At 41.5% G+C, this 27,445-nt stretch overlaps 1 protein-coding gene across 4 annotated transcripts in view; it reads left to right on the plus strand.

Moving 5' to 3' along the window:
- AP4S1 (adaptor related protein complex 4 subunit sigma 1) overlaps positions 1 to 27,445 on the plus strand; it is a 61,159-nt gene that overhangs the window by 22,324 nt on the left and 11,390 nt on the right. For 2 of the 4 annotated variants that reach the window (XM_009005894.5, XM_078334656.1), the window contains exons 2-5: positions 13,747 to 13,954; positions 15,958 to 16,044; positions 18,450 to 18,518; positions 23,270 to 23,740. In XM_009005894.5, coding sequence (XP_009004142.2) covers positions 13,817 to 13,954; positions 15,958 to 16,044; positions 18,450 to 18,518; positions 23,270 to 23,608 — 633 coding nt within the window. In that variant the 5' untranslated portion in view covers positions 13,747 to 13,816 and the 3' untranslated portion in view covers positions 23,609 to 23,740. Of the gene's footprint in view, positions 1 to 13,746; positions 13,955 to 15,957; positions 16,045 to 18,449; positions 18,519 to 23,269; positions 23,741 to 27,445 lie in introns of those variants that run through there. The other 2 variants (XM_002753788.7, XM_054239843.2) reach the window with 2 other exon arrangements.

Here is a 27,445-nt window from a genome sequence, read left to right on the forward strand (position 1 = left end):
CTTTCTTCTCCTGGTCCTGGTAGCCACTAATCTACTTTCTGTCACTATAGATATGCTTTTTATGGACATTTCTTATTAATAGAATCTTATGATAGGTAGTATTCTGCATCTGGCTTCTTTCACTTACCATTTTTAAGGTTCATGCATTTTGTTCCCTTTCATTGTTGAATAGTTTTCTACTGTACAGATATGCTATATTTTGTTCATCTATTCATTAGCTGATAGACATGTTTTCCTTTCTCTTAGGTATATACTTAGAAGTAGAATTGCTGGATAATATGGTAAATTTGTATTTAACTTTTTTGAAAACTGCCAATTTGTTTTCTAAAGTGTCTGTAGCATTTACAGTCCCACCAGCAATGTATGAATGAACATTCCAGGATCTCCACATCCTACCATTTGTTACTGTCTGCCTTTTTTATTATGGCCACTCTAGTGGGTGTGAAATTGTATCTTACTGGAGTTTGAAACCACATTTGCATTTTCTCAATGATTAAGGATGTTGAACGTTGTTTCACATGCTTATTTGCCATTCATATATCCTCTTCAAATTTATTTCCAAATCCATTGTCTGTTTTTTTGATTGTGTTGCTTGTCTTCCTGTTATGAATTCTTTTTTTTTTTTTTGAGATGGAGTTTAGCTCTTGTTGCCCAGGCTGGAGGACAATGGCATGATTTTGGCTCACTGCAACCTCTGCCTCCTGGATTCAAGCAATTTTCCTGCCTCAGCCTCCTGAGTAGCTGGGATTTCAGGCATGTGCCACCATGCCCAGCTAATTTTGTATTTTTACTAGAGACTGGGTTTCTCCATGTTGGTCAGGCTGGTCTGGAACTTCTAACCTCGAATAAGCCACCTGCCTCGGCCTCCCAAAGTGCTGGGATTACAGGCATGAGCCTCGGGGTCCATCCCATATTCATTTTAATAACTAAAAGACATGGCTGGGCGAGGTGACTCACACCTATAATCTCAGCACTTTGGAAGGCCGAGGCAGGAGGATTGCTTGAGCTCAGGAGTTGAACACCAGCTTGGACAAGATGGCAAAACCTCATGTCTACAAAAAATACAAAAATTAATTGAGTATGTTTACCTGTTCCTGGAGTCCCAACTACTAGGGAGGTTGAGGTGGGAATATCACCTGAGCCAGGGAACAGCGAGACTGCAGTGAGCCATGATTAAACCACTGTGCTTTGGTGACAGAGTAAGTCCCTCTGGAAAAAGACGTGAAGTTGGTGTTCACTTTAGCAATTCTCAGTTTGTAGTTATCTGGGCTTGCTCCATGTTTCGCTGTTTATAATGTTGTTGTAAACATTTTTATGCATATAGATTTTAATTATACTTTAGGATAAATTCCCAAGACTGGAATGCTTGAGTTAAAAGATAGAGGTATTGGCTGGGAGTGGTGTCTCACACTTGTAATCCCAGCACTTTGGGAGGCTGAGGCTGGTGGATCACCTGAGGTCAGGAGTTTGAGACCTGTCTCTACTAAAAATACAAAAAAACTTAGTTGAGCATGGTGGTAGGTGCCTGTAATCCCAGCTACTCAGGAGTCTGAGGCAGGAGAATCACTTGAACCTGGAGATGAGGTTGCAGTGAGCTGAGATTGAGCCATTGTACTCCAGCCTGGGGACAAGAGTAAGACTTTCAAAAAAAAAGAAGCGGGGGGGTAGAGTCATTTTCATGATTTGCTATTGCATTCTACCAGATTACATGGCAGAAAATGTATAGCAATTTTAAAAGACCAATAAAAATGGATAAATATACATATCTGTTTACCTGTAGACTTATCAGTACGTTTTTCCTAATTTAATACAAGAAAGGTAGAAAAGAAAGAAGTCAGTGTTGAGATTTTTTTTTTTTTTGAGATGGAGTTTTGCTGTTGTTGTCTAGGCTTAAGTGCAATTGCACAGTCTCAGCTCACTGTAATCTCTGCCTCACTGTAAATTCTCCTACCTCAGCCTCCTGAGTAGCTGGAATTACAGGCACCCACCACCACACCTGGCTAATTTTTTTTTTTTGGAGATAGAGTTTGGCTGTTAGTACCCAGGCTGGAGTGCAATGGTGTGATCTCAGCTCACCACAACCTCCGCCTCCTGGGTTCAAGCAATTCTCCTGCCTCAGCCTCCTGAGTAGCTGGGACTACAGGCGCACGCCACCATGCCCAGCTAATTTTTGTATTTTTAGTAGAGACAGGGTTTTACCTTGTTGACCAGGATGGTTTCGATCTCTTGACTTCGTGATCCACCCGCCTCGGCCTCCCAAAGTACTAGGATTATAGGCGTGAGCCACCACACCTGGCCACCTGGCTAATTTTTATATTTTTATTAGAGACAGGTTTTTACCATGTTAGCCAGGCTGGTCTCAGATACCCACCTCAGCCTCCCAAAATGCCCGGATTGTAGGCATGAAACACCGCACCCAGCCTTGTGCTAAATGTGTTTACAATAATTATGTCATTTGCCTCATTTAATTTTCTGCATCACTCAGTAAGGTAGATATTACTCCCAGTTGACAGTGCAAGGGCTGGGTGCCATAGGCTCCCGGGATGATGGCCAGAGAGCAGATACCAAAGGTCAAGTCCTGGAATATTGCCCAAGCCAGAGCTAGAAGAAGAAATCCAAATCAAGTCACGAAGAAGAGAGGCCAGAGAAGGAATGGGAGCCAGGGCACTGTATCAAATGAAGGGAACAAAAACCCCAGAAAGCCTGAATAAGTTGGGAAATGGGAGGACCTTTGGATGAACTCTAAATTCTAAAACACATCTTTTTAGTGACTTTTTCTTTTTTTTTTTGGTAGAGACAGTATCTCATTATGTTATCCAGGCTGGTCTTAAACTCCTGGCCTCAAGTGATCCTACTGCCTCAACCTCCCTAGGATTGAAGGCATGAGCTACCATGTCTGGCCGTTAGTGACCTTTCATGGGATCCAGCCAGGACTTTGTGAGTGGAATGGGTTCATTTAAAGACACCAGAAGAGAATAGTTACTAAGACATTTTAGAGTTCATCAGTGTATCACATTTATGTTAAAAAAAAATAAAGTTACTACATTTGCATACATATTTGCATGATATACAGAGAAGGTCTAAAAGGATATGCATTAAACTTAAAAACAGTGGATATATCTTTGGGAAAATGAATGGGATTTGGGGCGGGAATGAGGATATGAGGGTGTTTTATGTTTCTGCTTTGTTAGAATACTTGTGTGACTTTTTTAAAGGAATAGTTATTGCTAGAAAAAGTTTTAATTCATTCTTTCATTTATTCAGTAAACATTTATTGGATGATCACTGTATATTAGGCACTGTGCGAGGATCTGAAGTAAGGTATAGGTTCCACCCACTAGAAGAAGTTCATGTTCTGGTATAATGTTTTTCAAATTTTGACTCACAGTCTTGTTAGCAAGTTCTGAAATTAAAAATCAGTGGGTCATAATATTTTACTATTATTATTATTATTATTATTTTGAGACAGAGGTTCACTCTTGTTGCCCAGGCTGGAGTGCAATGGTGCAATTTCGGCTCACCGTGACCGCAACCTCCACCTCCCGGGTTCAAGTGATTCTCCTACCTCAGCCTCCTGAGTATCTGGGATTATAGGCATGCACCACCATGCCCAGCTAATTTTTTGTATTTTTAGTAGAGATGGGTTTCTCCATGTTGGTCAGGCTGGTCTCGAACTCCTGACCTCAGGTGATCCACCCGCCTCAGCCTTTCAAACTGCTGGGATTACAGGCGTGAGCCACTGTGCCGGTCATATTATATTATAACCCACAGTATAAAATAAAATATCTGTGAGTCCATACTTAAATGAATTAATAATTGAGTAAATTAACAAATAGCCTGGGCAACATACATAGACCCATGTCTGCAAAAAAAATTTTTTTTAATTAGCAGCAAATGGAGTTACATGCCTGTGGTCCCAGCTACTTGGGAGGCTGATGTGGGAGGATCACTGGAGCCCAGGATCTCAAGGCTGCAGTAAGCCATAATTGCACCACTGCACTCTAGTCCCGGTGACAGAGCAAGACTCTATTTCAAAACAAACAAAAAACAGTGACAGGTCATATTGATAGTATGTGCCCTTGACATGATACAATGAAAATGGCACTTTACCTTTGTGTTCTTTCTTCCAAAAAGATGTAACCTCTGTCTAATAATAACATGAGACAAATCCCAATAGAAGTACGTTCCTTAAACTACCTGACCAGTACTCTTCAAAACTGTCAAGGTGTATCTCTGTACATCATGTAAATAATATAATACATATATTACATTTTATATTTACAATATATGTATTCGTATACTGGGTCACAATGTAAAATCTTCCTCTTACAGTCACAGCTTTAGAAGTCTAAATTAGTTTTCTGGTAGGGGATCTCAACATGCAATAAAATGGTTGTTATGTAGACTATAGATGGGATTATTGCTCTTTATAGTTGGGAAGAGAGGATTGGAATAGGCAGGAAAAGCTTAACTGGGGAAAAGACAACATGTTATCATGATGACACTGGCTAACCCTTATGTAGCACTCACTGTGAGCCAGCTGCCTTGCCTGTTCTAGGAGTGTTACATATCCTAACTCCTTTAATCCTCACAACAACCTAGGAAGTGAGTACTGTCACTGTGACCATGTACAGAAGACTGAGTTCAAATAGATTAAGTATCTTGTCCAAGGTCACAAAGCAACTAAGTGGTAGAGGCGAGCAGTCAGACTCCGGTTCATGCTGTTGACTACTATGCTATACTGTACTAGTACTACATGTTTTCTGGGTGGAAATTCGCTTTTTAACTTTGGAGATTTAATTTAAATCACTTTTCAGGAGGCAAAAAAGAAATGTTTTTGTCTGATATTACCTTAGTGTTTGTGTGTATGTATTACAATATTATGATTTGGGGGTACATAAAAAGCATTTAGAGCTAGAAAGAATGTTAATTATCATCAAATACCATTTTCTTTTTATTTATTTTAGACAGAGTCTTGCTCTGTCACCAGGCTGGAGTGCAGTGGCACAATCTTGGCTCACTGCAACCTCGCCTCCTGTGTTCAAGCGATTCTTCTGCCTCAGTCTCCCAAGTAGCTGGGACCACAGGTGCATGCCACCACACCTGGCTAATTTTTTTGTATTTTTAGTAGAGACGGGGTTTCACCATGTTGGCCAGGATGGTCTTGATCTCTTGACCTCGTGATCTGCCTGCCTTGGCCTCCCAAAGTGCTGGGATTACAGGCGTGAGCCACCGCGCCTGGCCTGTTTTCTTTTTTTGAGACAGAGTCTTGCTCTGTCACCCAGGCTGGAGTGCAGTAGCACAGTCTTGGCTCATCACAACCTCCGCCTCCCAGGTTCAAGTAATTCTTCTGCCTCAGCCTCCCAAATAGCTGGGATTACAGGCACCTGCCACCACACTGGTCTAATTTTTTTATATTTTTAATAGAGGCAAGGTTTCACCATGCTGGCCAGGCTGGCTTCGAACTCCTGACCTCAAGTGATCTGCCCACCTCAGCCTCCCAAAGTGCTAGGATTACAAGTATGAGCCACCGTGACCAGTCTTATCATTTTCAATTCTAAATCTGCATACTCTACTTTTTGTTTTCTCTTTAGAGAGTCTTTCTCTGTTGCCCAAGCTGGAATGCAGTGGCTTTTCACAGGCATGATAATAGCGTACTGCAGCCTCAAACTCTTGGGCTCAAGCAATCTTCCCACCCCAGCCTCCCAAGTAGCTGATAATACGGATGTATGTACCTGGCTACATACTGTACTTTTTCATGCCGTGATTTGTTTGGCATTTTCTAGATTAATTTTGCAGCAGCATTAGAAAAGAGAATAATGACTTGATCACAGCCAAAGCTACCTGAAGTTAATGCTCACTAAGCTCAAGTGAACATTTGGCTGGGTGTGATGTCTCACGTACATGATCCTAGAACTTAGTGAGGCCAAGGCGGGTGGATCACTTAAGTTCAGGAGTTGAGACTAGACTGGGCAACATGGTGAAACCTTGCCTTTACAAAATAGACAAAAATTAGTAGTCCCAGCTACTTGGGGGCTGAGGTGGGAAGATTATTTGAGACTAGGAGGTCAAGGCTGCAGTGAACTGTGTTTGTGCCACTGCACTCTAGCTTGGGTGACAGAGCAAGATCCTGTCTCAAAAAAGAGAACAAACAAAAAGCTTAAGTGAACATTTAATGACACTGATATGCAGAGTGACACAATATAATAGATTAAAGACAGCATTATATTATGAGTCAGGGGAGCAGAATTCAGGACTTCACTCTACATCTCTGATGAGTTTTCCCATCTACAAAATGAAGGGAGTACACCTCAGGGATGACACATATAAGGTGCATATGTTGCCACTTCCTGCTTCCATACCAACAACTGACAAGTAATCATGCATGTCATCCTTTTGTTTTGAACCTGGAAGCAGCTCCAGAATCCTTCCCAAAGCAGCTATTACAGTTAGTCACAGTTGATACCCAAGTAGAAACCCATTTGCCATCTTTGGATGTGACAATCTGTAAAGACACTCCTAGATCTAACTCCCAGAAGTATACCATCAGAAATATGATACCTGCTGAATTCAGTGTTTATTCAGCCTTTTTAATCTCTCTTTTCTCTGGGCATTAAGTTTATATTATGTGGGTGCTGGGACATGAATCTGATCATACTCTACTGTTTTTTTGTTTGTTTGTTTTGTTTTGTTTTTACTTTGTTATTTATTTTTTGGAGATGGAGTCTCACTCTGTTGCCAGGCTGAAGTGCAGTGGCGTCATCTGGGCTGACTACAACCTCCACCTCCTGGATTCAAGTGATTCTCCTGCCTCAGCCTCCTGAGTAGCTAGGATTACAGGTGCCTGCCATCACACCTGGCTAATTTTTTTGTATTTTCAGTAGAGAAGGGGTTTAACAATGTTGGCCAGACTGGTCTCAAATTCCTGTCCTCAGGTGATCCACCTGCTTCCGCCTCCCAGAGTGCTAGGATTTCAGGCGTGAGCCACCATGCCTGGCTTTTTTTGTTTGTTTTTGTTTTTGAGACAGAATTTCATTCTTGTTGCCCAGGCAGGAGTGCAGTGGCTTGATTTGGGCTCTCTGCAATCTCTATGTCCTGGGTTCAAGCAATTCTTCTGCCTCAGCCTCCTGAGTAGCTGGAATTAAAGATGCCTGCCACCATGCCCGGCTAATTCTTTTTGTATTTTTAGCAGAGATGGGGTTTCACCCTGATGACCAGGCTGATCTTGAACTTTTGCCTTCAGGTGATCCACCCACCTTGGCTTCCCAAAGTGCTGGGATTAAAGGCATGAGCCACCATACCCAGCCGGTTTTTTGTTTTTGTTTTTGTTTGTTTGCTTGGTTTTTAGAGATAGGGTCTTCATCTGTCACCCATGCTATAGCTCACTGTAGCAATCATAGTTCACTGTAGCCTAGAATTCCTGATCTCAGCCTCACCCTCCTAAGTAGCTGCGATTACAGACATGGACCACCAAACCCAGCTCAGTTTTTTTTGTTTGTTTTTTTGTTGTAGAGGCAAGGTCTCTTATATTGCCTAGGCTGATCTCCGACTCCTAGTGGCAGGTGATCAACCCACGTCAGCCTCCCAGTGCTGGGATTACAGGCGTGAACCACCTCGCCTGGCCCCATATTCTACTCTGAATCTACCAACCTCACTAGTCTTGAAAGCATGTTCATGCTAATCCAAGGAAAATGCTTGTTTGATTCCTACTGTAAGTAATCTTAACATTCTTTTCCTCTTGGGGTTTTCTAGATTCTGTTGCTAGGGCATCCTAGCAGCATTTGTATAATGCTTTCCCCTATGAAGTTGCCTTCTTCTTCATTGGTATATATACATGCATTCACACAAGCTTTTGGGTGTAGCATCTCCTGACTTCCTTCCTGGTCATCAAAACATCTTCCCCAGCTCTGTGTGTGTGTGTGTGTGTGTGTGTGTGTGTGTGTGTGTCTTTAGAGACAAGATCTCTCTCTGTAGCCCAGGCCAGAGTTGGCATGGTGTGATCATAGCTCACTGCTGCCTCCAATTCTTGGGCACAAGCAGTCCTCCCACCTCATCTTCCTGAGTAGCTGGGACTATAGGTGCACACCATGATGCCTGGCTTTTTTTTCGCCCCCTTTTTGTTGGTAGAGATGACATGGCCTCTCAAACTGCTATAGGTATGAGCCACCGCACCTGGCCCATGTGTGTCACTGAATGCAAATAGTTGTTTTTTGTTGTTGTTGTTTTGGTGTGTGTGGTTTTTTTTTTTTTTGGTGAGACAGTCCCACTCTGTTTCCCAGGCTGGAGTGCAATGGCATGATCTTGGCTTACTGCAACCTCCACTTCCTGGGTTCAAGCGATTTTCCTGCCTCATCCCCCTGTGTAACTGGGATTACAGGCATGCACCACCACGGCCGGCTAATTTTTTTTGTATTTTTAGTAGAGACAAGGTTTCACCACATTGACCAGGCTGGTCTTGAACTTCTGACCTTGTGATCTGCCTGCCTCGACCTTCTAAAGTTCTGGAATTACAGGCACGAGCCACGCGCCTGGCCTAAATGCAAATAGTTTAAAACAGGAAGTTCATACCTGCTCCCTGATCACTCCCAACACTTGTCTAAGCATATTCCTTCTTACTGTCCTATCTCAGTTTCATAATTATTTCATCTCCCTCCTCCTTGATGATTAATAACCATGAGAGGTGCTTACAGCATTCATCTTTAGTTCTCAGACATGTCCTGTCTCTGGAGTCTCTACATTGTTTATTTTGGCGTTGTATATTTTATAGTAGAACTAGTTTACAGTTGTGTTTCTCTAGTTTTTTTACCACAGCATCATGCTACAGTTAAAACTGTCAAATGTTTAAGAGCATGCAAGAAAAGAAAGATGTATCCAAGTCTTGAGAAGCCTTCATTTACTCTTTTCAAAACTTGCATCCTAATGAGTATCAATTCAACATGTCCTTACTTGTCATCCTTGCTCTTGAAGTCAGTGGTAAGGAATGCTGTGCTTGTAAGGTAGAAACCAATTTGATCCCTTGATGTAACACCTCAATGAGATCTTTTTACATCTCATTTTACCACTTAATGCAAGCAGGACATTTAAAGGCAAAGGTTTGGCCATGAGTACCTTTGAGACATTTTTTTCCTTTTATCTGGCAGTTGAAATCCAAGGTATAGGATTATAATTTCTAACTATCATAAAGATTGTTTTTAAATAACTTTGCTGAAAAGGAGTAAAAGAAAGGATGGTAATCTTAACTTCCTGGTAACCTGCCATAGTTTACTGACAATAATTTGTGAGGCAAACAAAAGCAGCACTTGATACCAAATGATTAAACACCACAGAGTATGTTGCAATCCCACCCACAGCCATGAGCTTATCTTCCTGGAAAAGGGAGTGAATGGTCACAGGCCTCCCTCATGGCACAGCTGTTATATGCCCAGTTGAGCTGGTCTAGATAACATCCTGTTCCGCACAGGGAATGGCCACAGCAACCTCAGGCTTGGCCATACTGGGGCTGACTTTTTACAGCTTAAGAGTTTAGAATTGCTGTAAGATAATCACCTGTCTGATAGGGCTTAGGAAATGAGATGAGCTGGAAGGACAAAACATATATATATAAAACTTAGTCCAAGTATTATATCATAATGTCGTTTCCAGTTGCAGCAAGGAAATAATGCAGTTGACCCTTGAACAACACAGTTAGAACTGCACAGATCCATTTATATGCAGCTTTTTTTCCAACCGAACACAGATGGAAAATACAGTGTTTGTGGCATGCAAAACCCCAGTATATGGGGGGCTGACTTTCTGTGTGTGTAGGTTCTACAGGGCCTACTGCGGGACTTGAGTATGCATGGATTTGGTTGTATTCAGGGCAGTCCTGGAATCAGTACCCTGAATACCAAGGGATGACTGTAACGAAAACAGCTCAGTTGTAAAGTGAACATTTACTGTAGACCAGCCCTTTTGCTAAGTGCTGTTTGTGTTACCTTATCTCACTCTCACACCTCAGAGGTAGCCATCCCCCTGGGGTTCAGAAAACGCAAGCAACTTAAGAGTCACATGGCAGGTATGTGGCAAAGCCAAGACTTGAGCCAGGTCTGTCTTAAGTCTGAGTTTTTAAGCAGTGCATCCTCCTATCTCCTCAAGCAGGCAAAATCCCCAAAGAAAAATACTTGCTGGTTTCCAGCTTGCCTAAGCTGCTTAGCTCAGTGCACAGTGGGACCCACCCTCTATCATGGTGTTCCCCAGCCTCCATTTCTCTGGGATTCTAATTAGTCCAAGAACCACTCATTGGTCAAAGGTCCTATTCTTCCATACAATCTGCTTATTTCACTAGGTTCATGGGATGACATGTGAATAAAGGACATTCAGGCATCTAGTGAAATAGGGAGAATCATAAAGGAAAGTCTCGACTCCACTCTTTTTTGAGACAGGCTCCCTCTTTCACCCAGGCTGGAATGCCGTGGCACAATCTCGGCTCACTTCAACCTCCGCTTCCCAGGTTCAGATGATCCTTCTGCCTCAGCCTCCCGAGTAGCTGGGACTACAGGTGCTCACCACAACACCTGGATAATTATTGGTTTTTGTTTGTTTTGAGACAGTCTCTCTCTCTCTCAGGTTGGAGTGCCGTGGTGTGATCTCAACTCACTGCAACCTCCGCCTCCCAGGTTTGAGTGATTCTCCTGCCTTAGCCTTCCATGTAACTAGGACTACAGGTGCATGCCACCACACCCAGCTAATTTTATGGTGTTTTTAGTAGAGATGGAATTTTGCCATGTTGGCAAAATTGGTCTTGAACTTCTGACTTCAAATGATCCGCCCTCCACAGCCTCCCAAAGTGCTAGGATTACAAGTATTAGCCACTGCACCTGGCCTAATTTTGGTATTTTTAGTAGAGAGTGGAGTTTCACCATGTTGGCCAGGTTGATCTCAAACTCCTGACCTCAGGTGATCCTCCCACAAGCAGTCACCTGTAATCTCAACTACTTGAGAGGTTGAGGCAGAAGAATTGCTTGAACCTGGGAGGCAGAGGTTGCAGTGACCTGAGATCATGCCATTGCACTCCAGCCTGGGTGACACAGTGAGACTCCATCTCAAAAATAAAAATTAGCTGGGCATGGTGACATGTACCTGTAGTCCCAGCTACTCCTAGCTACTTGGGAGACTGAGGCTAGAGGATCACTTGAGCCTAGGAGTTCAAGGCTGTAGTAAGCCGTGATTGTACCACTGTACTCCAGCCTGGACCAGTATCCTCAGGACTGTCAAAGTCATGAAAAACAAGGAAGACTGAGAAACTGTCACAGACCAGAACAGACTAATGCAACATGACTCTTAAATATACTATAATATCCTGGATGGTATGCAGGAACAAAAAGAGGACATTAATGGAAAAATTAATGAACTTCAAATAAAGTCTGGAGTTAATTATAATGCACCAATATTGATTTCTTAGTTTTGGCAAATGTACCATGGTAGTATGAGAAGCTAACAATGGCCATCTTTGCAACTTTACTATAAATCTAAAACTTCAAATGTTAAAGTTCATTTAAGAATTATTGTTCATCGGGCTGGGCGTGGTGGCTCACACCTATAATTCCAGCACTTTGGGAGGCCGAGGCGGGTGGATCACGAGATCAAGAGATCGAGACCATCCTGGTCAACATGGTGAAACCCTGTCTCTACTAAAAATACAAAAATTAGCTGGGCATGGTGGTGCACACCTGTAGTCCCAGCTACTCGGGAGGCTGAGGTGGGAGAATTGCTTGAACCCAGGAGGCGGAGGTTGCGGTGAGCCAAGATCACGCCATTGCACTCCAGCCTGGGTAACAAGAGCGAAACTCCACCTCAAAAAAAAAAAGAACCATTGTTCATCTTGGTTTTTTGCACTGATTCTCACAGATATTACAAAATGTGAATACAATATTGTCAGTTGAGCCAAACCAGCCAGCTCTGATGGTCATGATGAAAGAAGGACTGGCCATTGGTCAATATTATGCTCACTTGGATTGATTTTTCCAAAATCTTTGAGTGTAAGAGAAACACAGGCTCAATACAACTGAGTTAGACATAACAGCACAAGCATGAACCCTGAATGATGAGGATGAGTTAGGGGTGTCATGGACCATGTGTGTGCTTAGCCTTTGAACCGCAGCCCGCCTCTGACACAAAGTCATGCAGTGACTTTGGGTGTCTTATTTCTTTTCTTTTTCTTTTTTGAGACAGAGTCTTGCTTTGTTGCCCAGGCTGGAGTGCAGTGGCACAATCTCCACTCACTACAACCTACACCTCCCCAGCTCAAGTGATTCTCCTGCCTTAGTTGTAGTGCAGTGGCACCATCTTGGCTCACTGCAACCTCTGCCTCCCAGGTTCAAGCGATTCTCTCCTGCCTCAGCCCCCTGAGTAGCTGGGACCACAGGTGCATGCCTCCTTGCCTGGCTAATTTTTATATTTTTTGTAGTGACGGGGTCTCACTTTGTTGTTCAGGCTGGTCTCAAACTCCCGAGCTCAAGAGATCTGCCTGCCTCGGCCTCCCAAAGTGCTGGCGTTACAGGCGTGAGCCACCACGTCTGGCTGGGTGTCTTATTTCTAAACTTTAATCTGCTTGACCTTAAAATAAGGATAACAGGCTAGATACAGTAGCTCATGCCCATAATCCAAACACTGTAGGGGGCCAACGCAGGAGGATGACTTGAGCCTAAGTGTTCAAGACCAGCCTAGACAACATAGTGAAACCTCATCTCTACAAAAAGTTAAAAAATTAGCTGTGCATGATGGTGCATGCCTATAATCCTAGCTATTCAGGAGGCTGAGATGGGGGGATCACTTGAGTCCAGAGGCAGAAGTTGCAGTAAGCTGAGATTGTACTGCTGCACTCCAGCCTGGGGGACAGAGTGAGGCCCTGTCTCAAAAATAAAATAAGGATAACAGAAGTACCTGCCTCAAACAATTGTGAGAATTGCTCAGCATAGAACCTCCTGGAGCTTGTTACAGGGCCTGGAGGAATTTGACAAATTGATATTACTACTATTATTTCCACCACTAAGGAAAGAAAAGCTTTATTATAGATCTTGTCTCCATTGCCCATAAAATAAAGCTCAGATTCCTTAGCATGACTTCTCAAGCCAAATATACCATATGCGAGTAGCTTAATTTCCTGCAACTATTCTTCCCATGCCCTGAAATGCAGCCCCAGTGAACTTTCCAGAGCTTTCATACTCGTTTTCTTTGCCTCAGTCCTCTCCTGTAGCTCATTATTCACACCAGTGTCCCTTCTCTGAGAAGCAGTTCTTCACTCTGTGACATTCCTTAACCCTTCTTCCTGTACACCCATGGAAGCTCAGTTATAACTCATCACCTTGTACTGCTGTTGTTTACCTACCTAGCACCTTTGCTAGGTATAAAAATCAGATCAGAAATCCTTACTATTTCATCTCCATATTCTCCTGGTGCTTGACACATCTTTTTTACCCAGAAAAATAATGTGTAAATTGAATGAATATAAATAGAAGTGCTGCAGTTGCTCATAATTGTTTTAGAGGGAATAAATAAAAAACTAAAAAAAAAATGTTTTAGAGGATACCTGATGAAAATGGTTTTTATTTATTAAAACCTCAAATCATAGGAATGAAGTGTGATATTATCAGATGATATTTACTACTACTTTATTTACTGTTTATCTATAAAACAGATTTAATATAATTCTTTGAGAAATTTGATCTTGTCTTTCTGTTTTTTGTTTTGTTTTGTTTTGTCTTCAAGGTTCCAATTACAGCCATCCCTTATATAACTTTTGAACTGTATTTGGAAAAATACTGGCCAGGAAAGAAAAATGATAAAATTTTTCCTCATGGTGAATAAACAAGGGCAGACTCGACTTTCTAAGTACTATGAACATGTGGATATTAATAAGCGTACGTTTCTGGAAACAGAAGTCATAAAGAGCTGTCTCTCTCGATCCAATGAACAAGTAAGTCCCTGGTCCTCTCTTTTATCTCTGCATTCAGCTCAGCCTTGCAGATTTGTTATTACTGAGTCTCAGAGGCCATCATTTTCTTTGAGCTATATTCGTTCAGCAGCATCTACAGGAAATAAGAAGTGATGTGAAATGAAAGCTGAAATAAGCGTAGCTCTCTACATCCCTTTAAGAAAATAAAAATAAGGAAAACTTGGAAGAATCTTGGGTTCTTATTTAAGTCAGCATACTTGTCTCAGTGCACCTCAGAAACATCAAGAAAATTTCCTTCTGCTAATAGACATCTCTTCTGTTTTTGTTCATATGAGTTCAGCCCTTGGAACTCTCACGAGTGCCTGTAGCAGCTGGCTTTCTATAAGCCAAAAAATGAAGGTGTCAGATGATTGGTATAGAGGTAAAATGAAGGTGTCAGATGATTGGTATAGAGGTGAATACTGAAGACCCATTTTGTGCCAGAGGATAATAATATTCTCAGATGGGATGGTTTTATTCCGCTTATGATTTTTTTAAATATACCACCAATATAATACTGAAGCCAGTGATTTTAAAAACAAAACAAATTTGATTTTAACTTATTTTATTATGTAGGTGAGGAAAATGGTAATTAAAAATTCATATGAAACAACAAATCTATCCATCTTCCAAAACAGAGGTTAAGGCCAGGCGCAGTGGATTACACCTGTAATTCCAACACTTTAGAGGTCCAAGGCAGGTGGATCACCAGAGGTCAGGAGTTCAAGACCAGCCTGGCCAACATGGTGAAACCCCATCTCTACTAAAAAAAATAAAAATTAAAAAAAAGAAAATTTCAAATAGATTATGTTTCCTTGAAAGATCCAGCTGAGCAGAGATCACCCTGGCTCTACAGAGAGCCAAAAGCTACAGAATACTTCTGTACTCATTACCTTTATCTTAATTTTAAATAAAAGCCTGAATTCTTCCATTTTGTAGACTGTCAGATGGTTTTCCCATAGAGGAATTTCCATGATCAAAACTTGCAGCTTCATTCCCAGGTACATCTGGGCACTCAAGAGCAACACATCCTGGTACATAAAGCCATAAAGTTCATGTTCAATCACATTTGGTCAGGCACACCCTAAGGTCCAGAAGAATAACCCTGTGCTTCTGCCTGCTTTCCACCTCACATCCACTCAGCGCCTTCCTGTAGCTCTTTGTACAAAGGCTATAGGAAAGGGATGAATGAGGCCAGGCCCAGTGGCTCACGCCTGTAATCCCAGCACTTTGGGAGGCCGAGGCGGGTGGATTGCTTGAGGTCAGGAGTTCAAGACCATCCTGACCAACATGGTAAAACCCCATCTCGATTATATAAAAATAAAGAAAAGGAAACAGATGAATGAGAAGGGAGTTTTATCCATGTGTCAGTGGTGGTAGGCTAGTTACTAATTCATATGAAACAGTGTTTAGAGTGGGAGATTTTGTCTAGTGTCTACCACAAAAAGGCCATCTTTAAATAATATATAAAATAATCTACATGTTCTTTTCATGGGTCTAGAAAAAAGCAACCAGTTTTTGTTTGTTTGCACTGTGTATTTGGCTCCTCAGTGACTATTAAGTAGTACAAAACTGAGAATATCTAATTGCTTCCAAAAAAGTCTTGGGGAAGTGAGCAGAAGAAAATCTTCTTTATAATGTTTGCTTATTTTTGCTTCAGAGGAGCTTTAAAATGCTGATTATTAATGATCTTTGCCTGCTGAGTTCTACAGAGAGCCAGGCAAAGGAATGAGAAGCAGTACAAGTGGGAACCCATGTGAACGCTCAGACTTTTTTCCAGGACTTCTCCAGTTCCGGCTAGAGGTGCTTCCAGGTGGTCCCCTGAATGTTGTGAGAAGGCCACCAATGGTTGTGTAACATCTTAATATTCTAGATTTCTAGGAATGTTTGTCAGATACTCAAATCAGAACCTAGAACTTGTGCATGACATTTTAAAGAACTCTCTCTCAACCACAGTAATTAATATCTCATTGTGTTTTGTCTAGTGCTCTTTCATTGAATATAAGGATTTTAAGTTGATATATCGGCAGTATGCAGCTCTCTTCATTGTGGTTGGAGTTAATGACACTGAGGTAAGGTAACAGAAGAGTCCTTGGGAAATGCAAGAATTTTTTTGCCTCCTTAAGACTTATGACTCTCTTGGGTTTTTTTTTCCCAAGAGACAGGCTGGAGTGCAATGGCACAGTCATAGCTCACTGCAGCCTTGAATTCCTGGGTTCAAGCAATCTTCCCATCTCAGCCTTCCGACTAGCTGGGCTGGGACTACAGGCTCACACTCTTAAGCCCAACTAATTTTTTCCTTTTTTTTTTTTTTTAGGGACGGGGTCTCATTGTGTTGCCCAGGTTGGTCTAGAACTGACTTCAAGCAATCTTTCTGGCTTAGCCTCCCAAGTAGCTGGGAATACAGGCACAAGCCACTGTGCCTGGCTAGGATCTTGGTCTCTTTTCTTTTCTTTTTGAGACGGAGTTTCACTCTTGTTGCCCTGGCTGGCGTGCAATGGCGTGATCTCAGCTCACTGCAACTTCTACCTCCTGGGTTCAAACAATTCTCCTGCCTCAGTCTCCCGGGTAGCTGGGATTATAGGCACACACCACCACCACCAGTTAATTTTACATTTTCACTAGAGACAGGGTTTCTCCGTGTTGATCAGACTGGTCTCAAATACCCAACCTCAGATGATCCGCCCACCTAGGCCTCCCAAAGTCCTGGGATTACAGGCGTGAGCCACCACGCCCAGCCGGATCTTGGTTTCTAGCAAGGATGGGGAAAGCTGTGTGGAAGAGAAATATCTAGGATGTTTCTTGGATTAGATGAGCAGCTTACAAAATAGAGAAGCCCCAAAACACAGAATGCCTTCTCCTGTCCTAAGCAATACCAGTGCCCTGCCCTTGTTCTTTTGCACAATGAAACAGCTCAGATAAGTATAGAGGCCAACTGATTTTGGCATTAAACATGGGCTGACATATCAAAAGCCAGAGAAAACTGTAAAGATGATTGTATTGTGATTACATCTCCTCAGATTTATTTCACAAATGCCAGTCCCAGATCAATAGCACTTATGGCCACGGAATCCCTCAAAGAATGTTGGAGATCTAACTGAAATATTGGTTCGTTGTTTTTATCCATGAACCAAACATTGAAGTGGTTTCCCCATCTTCATAGATAGAAAAAGGAGGGCATGAAGAACCTGAAAAATTGCTTCAGCTAATTGTGGTATAAAGTCAGGACACATCGCTTAGAACTCTAAATACTGGACACTAAGATTTTGATCTGGCTAGATGCATCATGGACTTAAAAATATATATTTCTTTAAATTTTTTTTTAAGACAGGCTGTCACCCAGGCTAGAATGCAGTGGTGCCTTTATTTCTCACTGCAGCCTTGACCTCCTGGTCTGAAGTGATCCTTCCACCTCAGCCTCGTGATCCCGACTACCTGAGACTACAGGCACGCACCAACATACCTGGCTATTTTTACTTTTATTTTATTTATTTTTTTTTTGAGACAGAGTCCCACTATGTCACCCAGGATGGAGTGCAGTGGCAGAATCTCGGCTCACTGCAATCTCAGCCTCCCAGTTTCAAGTGATCCTCCTGGGTTCAAGCAATCCTCCTGCCTCAGCCTTCTAGTGGCTGGGATTACAAGTGCATGCCACCATCCTTAGCTAATTTTTGCATTTTTAGTAGAGACGAGGTTATGTTGGCTAGGCTGGTCTTGAACTCCTGACCTTAAGTGATCTGCCCACCTTGGCTTCCCAAAGTGCCAGTATTACAGGCATGAGCCACTGTGCCTGGCCTATTTTTTATTTTTTGTAGTGAAGAGGTCTCATTATGTTGCCCAGGCTCATCTTGAACTCCTGGGCTCAAGTGATCCTTACACCTCAGCCTCCCAAAGTGGTGGCAATTACAGTTGTGAGCCACCGCTCTCAGTTTCCAGGCTCACTCTGTTTCCCAGGCTGGAGTATAGTGGTGCCATCATAGCTCACTGCAGCCTTGAACTCCTGGGCTCAAGCCATCTTCCTGCCTCAGCCTCCTGAGTAGCTGAGACTTACAGGCACACACTACCGTACCTGGCTCGTTTTTAAATTTTTCTTGAAGATTGAGTCTCACTATATTGCCTAGGTGGGTCTTAAACTCCTGGCTCTAAGCCATTCTCTTACTTTGGCCTCCGAAAGTGCTAGATTATAGATATGAACCACCACACCAGGCCAAAAAAGAAAAAAAAATCTAAACGTTAAGGCTTATCTACATTTCCCCTATTGATAAAAGTTTATCTACATTTCCCCAATTGATAAGCATTTTTTTAACAAGTGACTGAGAGAGTGGTTCTGAATATTTATCAGTGGAGGCTACTTTACTCACATTATCAGTTCACTAAGCCACATGCTCTAAAACCTGGAAGCTGACTGGGAAGTTCTATGTCTGATTTACATGAGGGCCACACTAAAATTGATTGTACCTTATTTCTTTTATTTCAGAACGAGATGGCTATTTATGAATTCATTCATAACTTTGTGGAAGTTTTAGATGAATATTTCAGCCGAGTGGTAAGTCTGATAGCTAAAAAATGGTTTACTTCCTCAACCCAGTTTCTGAGAAATTGAGTCTCTTTGGATCTATATCAAGAACATGTGTTAAGACCGGGCATGCCTGTAATCCCAGCACTTCCGGAGGCCCAGGCAGATTGATCATGTGAGGTCAAGAGTTCAAGACCAGCCTGGCCAACATGGTGAAACCTTGTCTCTACTAAAAATACAAAAAAAATTAGCTGGACATGGTGGCACACGCCTGTAGTCCCAGTTACTTCGGGAGGCTGAGGCAGAAAAATCGCTTGAACTCAGGAGGTGGAGGTTGCAGTGAGCTAGGATCATGCCATTGCCCTCCAGCCTGGGCAACAGAGAGAGACTTCATCATAAAAAAAAAAAAAAAAAAAAAAGAATATGTGTTAACAGAGTTTTAATAAGTAAAAGATAAAATTTAAATTATGCCAAATTTTCTTTATCTTTCCTTCTGGTTTATTGAAAGTGTTACAAGCCTACATACGCCTGAGATCTTTATAAAGAGCTGGAATAAAAACCCTCATTTATTTTTCTCCCAGTTATGAGCTTTTGTGATCTAACTTGCCCTCTCTTTTCTTCTTCTTCCTGCTTTCTTTCCTAAGACACCAGTACCCTTTTCACCTCAAGAAACATTTCCATCCAAACCCTTATTTGGAGGGTCAAAAGTCAATTCCCCTTAAGGAAATAAGAGAGCTCTTTTTCAAAAGTCTTTTTAAAAGCCATTTTAATAGCTATATTGAAATATATTTTATGTATAATACAGTTCACCCATTTAAAGTGTATAATTAAGCTGGGTATGGTGGCAAGCACCTGTAGTGCCAGATACTCAGGAGGATGAAGTGGGAGGATTTTAGGAAATTTTGTCACTTGACAAAGAAACATTATACCCATTAGCATTTCCCCCTCATTATCCCCCTCCACCTACGGGTCTTTCTTTTTTCTTAGTAAGTTTTTTATTTTTGTTTTTTCTACTGATACATAAGAGACGTAGATATTTTCAGAATACATGTGATGATACCATAAATTCATATAATGTATAAACCAGATCAGGATAATTAGGATCTCCATCACATTAAATATTTGTCTTTCTGACTTTTTTTTTTGAGTCAGTCTCACTCTGTTGCCCAGGCTGGAGTGCAAAGGCAAGATCACGGCTCACTGCAACCTCTGCCTCCTGAGTTCAAGCAATTGTCACACCTCAGCCTCCCAAGTAGCTGGGATTACAGGCTCATGCCCCCACACCTGGCTGATTTTTGTATTTTTGTGTAGACAGGGATTCACCTTGTTTGCCAGGTTGGTCTTGAACTCCTGACCTTAGGTGATCCACCCGTCTCAGCCTCCCAAAGTGCTGCAATTATAGGCATGAGTCACTGCTCCTGGCTGAATATTTGTATTTTCTTTCTGCTAGGAACATTTGAATTATTCTCTTAGCTATTTTGAAATATGTAATAGATTATTGTTAACCATAGTCACCCTACTGATTTATCAAGTAATAGGTCTTATTTCTTCTATCTAATTCAATATTTGTACCCATTAATCTACCTCTCTTCATTTCCTCTTTCCCTCTTCCTTTCCCAGCTTTTGGTGACCACCAATTAAATGTCTATCTTCATGAGATCTACTTTTTAGTTTCCATATGAATGAGAACATGTGATATTTGTCTTTCTGTGCCTGGCTTATTTCACTTAACATAATGACCTTCAGTTCCATACATGTTTCTGCAAATGATGGGATTTTATTCCAAAGACTGGCCTACACAGAGGGCATAGAGATGGGCTTTAAAATCTATCTCTGTATTGATTGCTTGGCAACAGCACCGTAAACCAGCACTGTTCAGTAAAACTTTCTGCAGAGATAGGAATGTTCTGTACCTGTGCCATCCAATACAGTAGGCATTAGCCAGTTGTGGCTCTTGAGCACTTGAAATGCAATATACCTGAGGAAATGAAGTTTTAATTTTACTTAATGTAAATCTCCACGTGAGTCTGGTGTTTACCATATTGGACAGTGTAGCTCTAGCTTCTGCTTACCTTGTGATGACACCTCTCTTGTTTAGACTGGTTGCAAGTCAGGGTCTGTGATCAGAGCTGACAATGATTAGCCATTTCAGGGTGACACCCTTGAAGAATAATATAATTTCCCAAAATAATAATGTTCTAATAGGAAAATAAAAGTGGGTACAAGTACTATCATTGCTAAGGTTTTTACAATTATTATTATTATATTCAGTAACTGAGAATAAATAACACATTGCTGAATTATAGATATAATTTTAGGGAGAGTCAGTGACCACATAAACCATAGATGTAAAGATTGGAATTTAATTTCAGCCAGGTGATTATGCAGGACTTGGACAGTACCAAGGGATGACTTGGCTTAGGATCAAACCATAGCAAAAAGAAAAGGAAGACGGAAAAGAACACTACAGGAAAGAAATAGGATCTGTCCCCTCACAGAGAAGGCCTTGTTATCTAGATTTATTTTTAGGTTTGTGAGTTTTAAACATTCTTTCTGTGGCTATTTTTACTCTTCCAGAATTTCCAAATCTTAAATTTGGAGATCAGTCTCATGCTGTCTGGGGCTGAGAGAAGCATCTCACATCACATTTTTAAAACAAAAAGCCAACCCACTTAGCTTCAAAGGAGGCGGCTTTGCCAGAGGTGAGGGTTGCTGCTGTTGAAGAAGTGGTATCAGGGATTTTTTGGTGCTTCATTTGACAAACCCTAAGTCCTTTCATATTTTAAATTCTCTACTTTTTTCTTCCTCCATGCTTTTTTCATTACATAAATATCTATTTTATTTTAAAAAAATGTTAAACATATAAGGAGGCAGGCACTGTGGCTCACGCCTGTAATCCCAGCACTTTGGGAGGCCAAGGTGGGCAGATCACAGGTCAAGAGATTGAGACCATCCTGGCCAACATAGTGAAACCCCGTCTCTACTCAAATATAAAGAAAGTTAGCTGGGTGTGGTGGCTCGTGCCTGTAGTCCTAGCTACTCGGGAGGCTGAAGCAGGAGAATTGCTTGAAGCTGGGAGATGGAGGTTGCAGTGAGCCAAGATCTTGCCACTGCACTCCAGCCTGGTACCTGGCAAAAAAGTGAGACTCTGTCTCTCTCTCTATATATATATATATACATGTGCAAAGAGAAAGAGGAAAGTGAATACATGTAATTATACATTTGTCGAAACCCATATAATATACAACACCGTAATAGAGTGAACCCTATCGTAAACTGTAGACTTTGGGTGAGAATGATATAGGTTCATCTGTTTTAACAATGTACCACTGTAGTGGAGGATCCTGATCATGGGAGGAGGCTGCACACTCAGAGAGGCAGGGGGCATGGGATGTCTGCATATCTCCCCCTCAGTTTTGCCGTGAACCTAAAACTGCTCTAAAAAAAGTAATGTATTCTTTGGCCAGGAATGATGGCTCACACCTGCAATCCCATCACTTTGGGAGGCCAAGGCAGGTGGATCTCTTGAGCTCAGGAGTTCAAGACCAGCCTGAGCACCATGGCAAAACCTTGTATATACAAAAAATACAAAAATTAGCTGGGTGTGGTGGTGCACACCTCTAGCCCCAGCTACTTGGGAGGCAGAGGTGGGAGGATCGCTTGAACCCAGGAAGCGGAGGTTGCAGTGAACCAAGATCATGCCGCTGCACTCCAGCCTGGGTGACAGACTGTCTCAAAATATAAAATAAAATAATTTTTTTAAGTGAGAAGATCATCAGTAAGCTCATCAGTTATTGCTAAGTGCTGTTAGGTACATTTCCTTTTAGACTTTCTGTATCTGTTTGTAGCTATACAATCATATGTATTTTGACCTTTATACATACATATATAGGATAATACTATGGCTGGGCGCAGTGGCTCATGCCTGTAAGCCCAGCAATTTGGGAGGCTGAGGCGGGCAGATCACAAGGTCAAGAGATCAAGACCATCCTGACCAACATGGCAAAACCCCATCTCTACTAAAAAATACAAAAATTAGCTGGGCGTGGTGGTGCGCACCTGTAGTCTCAGCTACTCGGGAGGCTGAGGTAGGAGAATTGCTTGAACCTGGGAGGCGGAGGTTGAAGTAAGCCAAGATTGCTCCACTGCACTCCAGCCTGGTGCCTGGCAAAAGAACAAGACTCTGCCTCAAAAAAAAAAAAAAGGATAATACTATGTATGCATTTTATAACTTGCTTTTTTATTTAACAATATATGAGTACTTATATGTCTACATGTCATTTGTGGATATGCTATGGTTTACTTAATTAGTCCCCCCATTGATAGATACTTAGGTTATTATCAATAATTTGCTATTACAAACACCATTACCCTGAATATCCTGTCATATATCATTGTGCCATTGTCTAATTTTTTCCTGAGGATAAACTCCCAGAAGTAACATCAGTGGATTGAAAGGGTGTGAAACATTGTTAAGGTCTCTGATTCACACATCAAATTACCTACATCTGTAAAGATTGAGTTAGTTTATTTTTCTCTCTGCTTTCTAAAGATGAATTGTACTGCCTTGTAAAATTCCTTTGAACTACAGCCAATTTCAAAAAAATTACAGTCCCAAACGTGGGGCCTTTGCAGAGTCAGATTGCTGTGGCCTCCAAGCCAAGAAGCAGGTAGCAGATGTCACTGCTATGGACGCAGAAGTCTCCTCATTCTGACTCTGCTAAAAGCAACGGGTCCCAGTGTCTTTGTTCTCACCCTTGCACTCTTTTTCTCTTTTTCAGAGTGAATTAGATGTATCCTTTTTCAATACTGTTTTCCACAGTACTTGGCAAGCACATTCTAGCACTTATGAGGTAAGTGCTGTGGGGCAGGAAAACTATTTAGCAGAATCCAGAGTGTTCATCACCAACAACTATGACAAGACAGCTGGAGGTACAGGTGTTCTGCAGAATGCCTCCCCCACCTCATCACCCTTCTTCAGCAAGATGTTTTTTTTGTGTGTGTGTTGGAGTTTCGCTCTTGTTGTCCAGGATGGAGTGCGATGGCAAGATCTCGGCTTACTGCAACCTCCACCTCCTGAGTTCAAGCGATTCTCGTGCGTCAGCCTCCCAAGTGGCTAGGATTACAGGCACCTGCTACCACGCCTAGCTAATTTTTGTATTTTTAGTAGAGATGAGATATCACCATGTTGGCTGGGCTGGTATAAAACTCCTGACCTCAGGTGATCCACCCACCTTGGCCTCCGAAAGTGCTGGGATTATAGACATGAGCCACCGTACCTAGCAAGATGATTCTTTTTTTTTTTGAGACGGAGTTTCACTCTTGTTACCCAGGCTGGAGTGCAATGGCGCAATCTCAGCTCACCGTTCCTCCACCTCCTGGGTTCAGGCAATTCTCCTGCCTCAGCCTCCTGAGTAGCTGGGATTACAGGCACCACCGTGCCCAGCTAATTTTTTGTATTTTTAGTAGAGATGGGGGTTTCACTGTGTTGACCAGGATGGTCTCGATCTCTCGACCTCGTGATCCACCCGCCTCAGCCTCCCAAAGTGCTGGGATTACAGGCGTGAGCCACTGCGCCTGGCCCAAGACGATTCTTAAGATTTTTTTTTCCAGGCAGGACAGTGCTATCATAGCAGTTAATAACTATTGCTTATTAATTTAATTTTCTTTAAGCATATGGAATAGGCTTTTTCAAAATTTAAATAACACAGCCAAAAAAGTGCTTAGTCCTCCTACAGAAACTGAATTTCTAGGGTTCCAGGTATAAATCTCTAGAAATGCCCTAGTGACTGGATAAGGCCTTCAGTGTTGATAAACTGGAAGGTTAAAGAAATTGCCTGGCTTGCATTCATTGCCTTGATAGAAGAGAAAGTTCTCATTTTTTCCTTTTCTTCTATCTCATTTAAATCACAATATCCAAGGACCCTCAAAACAAGCATGATTTGCTTAGAATACTGCAGGCCCACAGATTTTGGCAGGAGCCCTCTAGACTTTGTGCGAGTGTTTGGGAGGCAAGTTAACTTTTAAGCTAATTATTTACTTCAAAAATCTACCTACCACTTGAGTCCTTTAAGAACACATCAGGGCTTGAATCTAAAATAGTAAATTAATTATAACAAATGTTTAGTAATATATATAAAATATCCTTAGAATATAACAAATACATATGAATTTTAATATATTTATATGTGTATATATATATATACATACATGTATTTGTATGTGTGTGTACATGCACAAACACCTACTTTTTCACATTTTGCCAGAAGTATTAAAATATTAAGTGGATGCAAATCTACTAGTTCTGGGCATAGTGTCTAATTTATATATATATAATAGACACTATGTTGTTGGTCCTGAGGTCAGGAGTTTTATACCAGCCCAACACACATACACATTAAATTTATATATGTGTGTGTATATGTGTACATAGGTGTATGTGTGTGTGTGTGCGTGCATGCATGTGCATGTGTATATGTATGTGGCTGGGCACATACCTATAATTTAAACACTTTGGGAGGCCAAGGCAGGTGGATCACATAAGATCAGGAGTTCCAGACCAGCCTGGCCAACATGGCAAAATTCCATCTCTACTAAAAATGCAAAAGTTAGCCAGGTGTGGTGGCACGCACCTGTGGTCCCAGCTACCTAGGAGGCTAAGGCACAAGAATCCCTTGAACCCAGGAGGCAGAGGTTACAGTGAGCTGAGATCGTGCCACTGTACTCTAGCCTCAGTGACAGAGTGACACTCTATCTCCAAAAAAAATTTTAAGGCTGGGTGCAGTGGTTCATGCCTGTAATCCCAGTGTTTTGGGAGGCCCAGGCAGGCAGATCACCTGAGGGTCAGGAGTTCAAGACCAGCCTGGCCAACATGGTGAAACCCTGTCTCTACTAAAAATACAAAATTAGCCGGGTGTGGTGGCAGGTGCCTGTAATATTAGCTACTTGGGAGGCTGAGACAGGAAAATTGCTTGAACCCAGGAGGCAGAGGTTGCAGTGAGCTGAGACCATGTCACTGCACTCCAGCCTGGGCGACAGAGTGAGACTCTGTCTCAAAAAAAAAAAAAAAGAAAAAAAATGTGTGTGTGTATGTATGTATTTGTATGGTGTATTTTATATATATATATACAAATATATATATATAAAATACACCAATGTACACATACTATATATATATGTGTATACACACACACACACACATATATATATATAGTCTCTCTCTCTCTCTCTATATATATATATATATCTATATATATATATATAGTCTCACTCTGTTGCCCAGGCCGGAGTGGTGTGGCCTGCTTGCAGCTCACTGCAGCCTTCAGCCTCCCGGCTAATTTTTTTAACTTTTTTTTTTTTTTTTTTTTTTTTTTGTAGCGACAGTGTTTTACCCTGTTGGCAAGGCTGGTCATAAATGCCTGACCTCAGGTGATCTGCCTGCCTTGGCCTTCCGAAGTTCTGGGAGCCACTGTGCCGGGCCTAATTTATATTTTTAAATGTGTATATATATATATATATACACATTTATATAAATAAATATATATATATATACACATTTATATAAATATATATATACACATTTATATATATATATTTATATAAATGCCCAGAACCAGTATGTTTGTATCCACTTAATATTTCTGGGGATATGGCTAATATATAAATGCCCAGAACCAGTATGTTTGTATCCACTTAATATTTCTGGGGATATGGCTATTTACTTGTTACTATTGATAGGAAATGTCTCCGTATTGATAAAATTCATTTTGTACACTGGAGTTGGAAGCCTCTGTAAACTAACTGGGAAAATCTGAGTGCCCTCTAGTGGTGAATGACCCAAATCTATGATCCCTGTGACCTAGAAGGGATCATAAATCCCTTCATAAGTTTTAGCATGCTGAATAAAAATACACCGTGATACACAGACCACGTTGTATATTATGGTATATTTTCATTCACTTTGGTCTATATATTACAGCATATTTTTATTCAGCATGTAATATTCTATCTTAAGCCAGTCGAAGCAATTCAAAATAAATATTTTCCTACTTATACAAGGTACAAGTAAAAAAAAGCTTTTTTATTTAAAAAGTCATCAGGAAGATAGCAAGGGCTAAGAGACACTTCACTGGGAGTACAGAACTCAAATTTCCACTTTTGGTCTTGCCACTGACACTTTTGTGTTTGCTTAGGCTTAAGAAAGCCCTCCTTGTCAGCCCATAGGGGACAGACGTGTGTATTAGACAAGACACATAACCCCCCGTCTTAAAATGAGAGAATTAAGATTAGAAGAGCCTTAGCACCTGCTCAGCCTTAATAGTTGATGTTGCCATGACTTTAGGTAACTGAGCTGAGTTACCTTACACATAAAACAGGAAGAGAGTCTGATAAGACCTAGATATCGAGAGAGTTAACGTGAATCAGAGGTGATGGGATATGTATTATAGTTGGATGAGTTGTGTTGATGTGTCATATATTGACTAGATGTTTATTAGAAGTATGGATGGGTATACGTGTCTTTGTGTCCTTTTGCTGTATAGAATAGGTCTGTGTGATGATCTTCAGCATTCTTGTTTGAATTTAAATTTTATACCAAGATACAGTTTTCCCTTCATTTTACCAGGTTTCTTTCTTTCTTTTTTTTTCTTTTTTTGAGTCAGAGTCTCGCACTGTCACCCAGGCTGGAGTGCAGTGGTGCGATCTCGGCTCACTGCAGTCTCCGCCTCTTGGGTTCAAGCAATTCTCCTGCCTCAGCCTCCCAAGTAGCTGGGACTACAGACTTGCGCCACCACACCCAGCTAATTTTTTGTATTTTTAGTAGAGACAGGGTTTCACCATATTAGCCAGAATGGTCTCAATCTCCTGACCTCGTGATCCGCCTGCCTTGGCTCCCAAAATGCTGGGATTACAGGCATGAGCCACCATGCCTGGCCCATTCTACCTTGTTTGATTTTCAC

The sequence above is a fragment of the Callithrix jacchus genome, chromosome 8, assembly GCF_049354715.1.
Source record: "Callithrix jacchus isolate 240 chromosome 8, calJac240_pri, whole genome shotgun sequence".
Lineage (NCBI taxonomy): Eukaryota > Metazoa > Chordata > Mammalia > Primates > Cebidae > Callithrix > Callithrix jacchus.